Source organism: Engraulis encrasicolus, chromosome 4, assembly GCF_034702125.1.
Source record: "Engraulis encrasicolus isolate BLACKSEA-1 chromosome 4, IST_EnEncr_1.0, whole genome shotgun sequence".
NCBI lineage: Eukaryota > Metazoa > Chordata > Actinopteri > Clupeiformes > Engraulidae > Engraulis > Engraulis encrasicolus.
The window spans coordinates 30427146-30432145 of NC_085860.1; the positions used below are offsets into that span (position 1 = coordinate 30427146).

The following is a 5000-nucleotide window of genomic DNA, read 5'->3' on the forward strand; positions in this document are numbered from 1 at the left end:
CACTTTTTTCTAAAGCAAACTTTCTTGCAAGCGCACCCGTGTGGTTTTTTGTGTGCGCAGACGGATGGAATGAATGAATGCAGTTGCCATTCCAATTCCTTATTTGAATAACAAAAAACTTGTAAAAAAGGAAGAAAGAAAAAAAAGATGTGTGTAGCATGTCGTCCGTCTCCCATGTGTCTCTTTGTCTCTCTCTCCCGCAGAGCACGAGGCCGCCATGGTCAAGTACAGCCGACTGCCCAAGAAGCGCGAGAATGAAAAGGTGGCCTTGACAGTTTTGCAGTGTGTTTGCACCCTTGAATTTTTCAACGTTTGGCGTCTTAAAAAGCGCCGCGGCAATTTGTCATCTGTGTGACACTGTTTCCCTTGATGAATGGGCCCCTATTTCAAAAGGGGGAGCACGCTCTTTGTAAACCAAACACACACGCACACACACATGATGTGCCCACTCACACACCCACGTACAGCCATGCACACATGCACGCACGCACGCACGCACACACACACAAACTCTCTCTCTCTCTCTCTCTCTCTCTTTCTCTCTCTCTCTCTCTCTCTCTCTCTCTCTTTCTCTCTCTCTCTCTCTCTCTCTCTCTCTCTCTCTCTCTCTCTCTCTCTCTCTCTCACACACACACACACACACACACTTCAGTAAATATAGCACCCTTTATCTTCTCTTTAGCCAAGTTCTCCTGCTGTGTGTGTGTGTGGGTATGTGTGTGTGTGTGTGCGTGTGTGTGTGTGTGTGTGTGGGTGTGTGTGTGTGTGTGCGTGTGTGTCCGTGCGTGCGTGCGTGCATGTGTGTGTCTGTGTGTACATGTGTGTGTGTGTGTTTTTATAATGTGGCGTGCGCTGGTCATTTGTCTGTGTCCGGCAGATGAAAGCGGAGGTGGTGAGCGAAGTGGCCTTTGCCAGGAGGAAGCAGCACCAGGCGTCCATGCAGTACTACTGCGCCCTCAACGCACTCCAGTACCGCAAGAGGGTGGCCATGCTCGAACCCATGCTGGGCTACACCCACGCACAGGTAACAGGAGCGGAGCACTGGTATTGTGACAGGGGGGGGGAGAGATGTGTCAGAGGCCCCCCTCACACCTAATGATTAAAACATACCTGCTATAAAGGCATTTAACACCAACTTTGCTGTTTAGCATAATACTGAACTACTTAAAAAATACTGAAATATCGCAAATGGGGCCTCTGAGGTGTTTAGAAATCCAAAGCCATTGGTAGGGGGCCCCCCTTAGTGGTGAGGCCCAGGGTTTCTGGCCCCTATGCCACCAACCCCCCCCCTGCTCCGCCCCTGACAGGTAACAACAACTACGCTAGAGGAGCACACCACCGCATAAAAAACATCCGTTTATAAGGCGCTAGATGTCCTTTCAGTACTGCAAGAAGGTGGCCATGCTCGAATCCATGCTGGGCTGCACCCACGCACAAGTAACAACAAGCATACTAGCCCCAAGGGTCCATGCAGTATTGCAAAGCAGGCGGCCATGATTGAACCCATAGTGGGCTACACCCATACACAGGTAACAGTAAGAATATAGGAGCACTCGGAGAGAGCAGACCTCCGCCAAAATTGGCAATCAAATAAATAAACAAATCCCAGTCAAAACATACCCTTATAACATAAACATGAACTTATAACCTTGGCAGAGTGGGAAAGAATCTATCGAGGTCTATGTCCATACAGTCTAAGTACTGTCTATGTCTATACTGTCTATGTCCTTACCTAGATTAGTCTATGTCTGTATGGGAAAGCAAGAAATGTAATTTCAAATTCTTTGTATGACCAGTGCATGTAAAGAAATTGACAATAAAACCTACTTGACTTGACTTGACTTGAAAGAAAATAATCCTCATCTGTCCTCACCATAATTTCCCATCATCATCATAGTCTTTTTGGGAATTTTGTGCCTTTGTTATTTGGGACAGTGAAGAACAGACAGGAAATTGCTGGCAGAGAGAGATGGGGAAGGATCGGGAAACGACCCAGGCTGGGAATCGAACCCGGGTCGCCCCCATAGCAATCCAGTGGCCAGCCACTTGAGCCACGGCTGGGCCCTCATCATCATAGTTATCATAATTTTAACAGCGCCACTTCAAATAATAACTCAGCTCAATTAGAAGTCATACCATGTACCGTGTATCCTAACTGTTTCATTTCCCAACCACACCAATATCAAACTAGAAACAAAACCAGACAAGAACCATACATTGCGTGTGTACTGTAGCACCTTGTCAAGGCACCCAAAGCGCAGTGCACTTCCAGCTCTGGCTAAGCACCACTACCACTAGGTCATGTGTAGTAGTAGCACCCTCCTGGGCCATGCATGGCAGCCGTCAGGTTGCTCCCCAGCTTGAGGTGGCGAGAGTGGAAGAAAATGAAATGAACCAACTATTCCTACCAGGGGGATGAAGAGGAAGCCAGATTGGATCAACCAGACTGGGGCTTCAGCCAGAACATTGGGGAACCTGTTGTAGGTAGGAGGTCATAACCCAAAAAGCTGCCATCTGAGAGGGAGGGGGTAGGAAGTCAGTCAGGGAACACATGGGGTGTGAGGCGCTGTGCAAGCTGCCACCGGATGTCTTAACCCTTTTGCGAGTCTTTGTTATAATAACCCTGCTGTTACAAAAAAATGTAATTACCAAGTCTTAATCTGTTACTTGAGGATCTCTGTAATGTCATAGCAGTGTTGTAATGATGTAACGGTTCACTTATTGCTGAAAAGACTCAATTTCATCAATAAGTGAATGGGCCCACCGGCAGCCCAATGTACACAAAGACGCTACTTTGCTTTTGAGTAAAATTATGATTTACTGTATCTACATATGTATCTGTTAATGTGTCTGTCCATATTATCTATTTCGTTTGACGTATTTGTGCAGATAAACTTCTTCAAGAAAGGCATGGACCTGGTGTCAAAGAAGATGGACAGCTTCTTGTCTTCAGTCTCCAGTATGACACAAAGGTAAACCAAAAACCTTTTCTGGTCTGATTATTATGATTATTCATAGACATCAGCAGAGACATCAGCAAGAATTTACATACAAGCTATACATCTGCTTTCTCTCTCTCTCTCTCTCTCTCTCTCTCTCTCTCTCTCTCTCTCTCTCTCTCTCTCTCTCTCTCTCCCTCTCCCTCTGCTGCCAAAGCAAGGTACATATGTGAGGAAAAATAAAATGAAGGCATATAGGCTAATAGAATTAATCTCTCCCTCTCTCTCTCTCTCTCTCTCTCTCTCTCTCTCTCTGTCTCTCTCTGTCTCTCTCTATCTCTCTCTCTCTCTCTCTCTCTCTCTCTCTCTCTCTCTCTCTCTCTCTCTCTCTCTCTCCCTCTCCCTCTGCTGCCAAAGCAAGGTACATATGTGAGGAAAAATAAAATGAAGGCATATAGGCTAATAGAATTAATCTCTCTCTCGCTCTCTCTCTCTCTCTCTCGCCTGCTCTCTCTCTCTGTCTCTCTATATCTCTCTCTCCCCACAGCATTCAGGCACAATTGGATTCTGAAGCGGAGAACATGCGTTTGACCCAAAGAGAGCTATTGTCTGTGGAGGACACAGTCTACATGCCCGACCGAGACCAGGACCCCGTCAACCGCACACTCATCCAGAAGGCAGGCTACCTCAACATCCGGAAGTAAGGCCATCCTCTTGATCCAAATAAAACGCTCCATTTTGGGCCAGCTTGCTAGCTCTACAGCCATTGTCAAAACTGGGACACTGAAGTAGTGTCATCTTCAGAATCTTTTTCGACGCATTGTGAGGTTAATTGAAATAAGAAATTGGCTGCCTGTAGGCTCTGGTGCGGCACTAGCTCAGTCTATTAAAGTTTAATGTTGCTAATGCAGAATATTAATTTTCGAGGAGCCTGATTTGAAGAGCTCGCATAATGAGTCATTTTGGAAATAGCGAGAAGATCTCTGCAAATGTTGCATGGAGATGGTCCAATTACTGTTACAATGTTAGCGCACGCTAGCGAAATGGAATGTCCAATATGGCAGCTGTTGCTTAATCCTCCCTCTGTTTTCCATTCTGCCTTTTTTCTTCTTCTCTCTTCATCCTTCTGATTTCTCTTTCTCTCTGTCCTTCATTCTTCTTGCTTCTTTCATTCTGCTATTCTCTTCCCTTTCTCTCCTCCACCAGTAAAGTAGGCCTAGTCACCACAGCCTGGGACCGGCTGTACTTCTTCACCCAGGGAGGGAACCTCATGTGCCAGCCGCGAGGTGCCGTGGCCGGGGGCATGATCATGGACCTGGACAACAGCTCCGTCATGGCCGTGGAGTGTGAGGACAGGCGCTTCTGTTTCCAGATCACCTCGCCCTCTGGGAAAACGTACGTACATGTACATGTACATGAGCATGTCTAGTGTATCAGCCTGTGGCTGGGAGACATAAACATCTGCCATGCTAACATGTCAGCTTCATTCTGAACCTGCCAAGTATCTGTAGCTATAAGGCATGGACATTATTTTGGGAGCTTAAAGACGTTTCATCTTCATCACCCACATGACACCTTTGGGTCTAATCTGACTCTTTACAATTACAGCTGAAGCAGCCTGTTGAAAGGCTGTGGAAACTGAATCTTCACATTGTCAATCTTCAAAAAATAAGTCCAATTTTGTACAAATGATCTCCTTGACAACCTTGACCTTGATGAATGAGAATCTCCACAAACATTCTGAACCTGAACATTCTGTCCCTTTTCTTGTCTGCACTGTACATTCAATACTAGCCCAAACAATGAAAGCAGTAGTGTGTGTGTGTGTGTGTGCATTGAATTGAAATGTCTTTACTGCATAGGGAGGAGCGCCCATGGGAAAAATTGCACACTCAACCTGTGGCACCCTTTATTGAATCCAGTATTCATTTACAATCTGGCAGTATGAGAAATTAAAAAAACAAACAGAGGGAGGGAGAGGCCCCAGGATCTGTGGACTTCACCCAAACACTGGTTGCAGCTCACAGGTTTAACTGGATCATCTGTTCGACGGTCTGTGTG

At 46.2% G+C, this 5000-nt stretch overlaps 1 protein-coding gene across 2 annotated transcripts in view; it reads left to right on the plus strand.

Annotated features, from left to right (window-relative positions):
* Window positions 1-5000, plus strand: part of appl2 (adaptor protein, phosphotyrosine interaction, PH domain and leucine zipper containing 2) — a 28267-nt gene that overhangs the window by 10525 nt on the left and 12742 nt on the right. For both annotated transcript variants that reach the window (XM_063197133.1, XM_063197134.1), the window contains exons 7-11: window positions 204-262; window positions 878-1024; window positions 2890-2972; window positions 3487-3639; window positions 4146-4334. In XM_063197133.1, the coding sequence (XP_063053203.1) occupies window positions 204-262; window positions 878-1024; window positions 2890-2972; window positions 3487-3639; window positions 4146-4334 (631 nt within the window). The remainder of the gene's footprint in view (window positions 1-203; window positions 263-877; window positions 1025-2889; window positions 2973-3486; window positions 3640-4145; window positions 4335-5000) is intronic.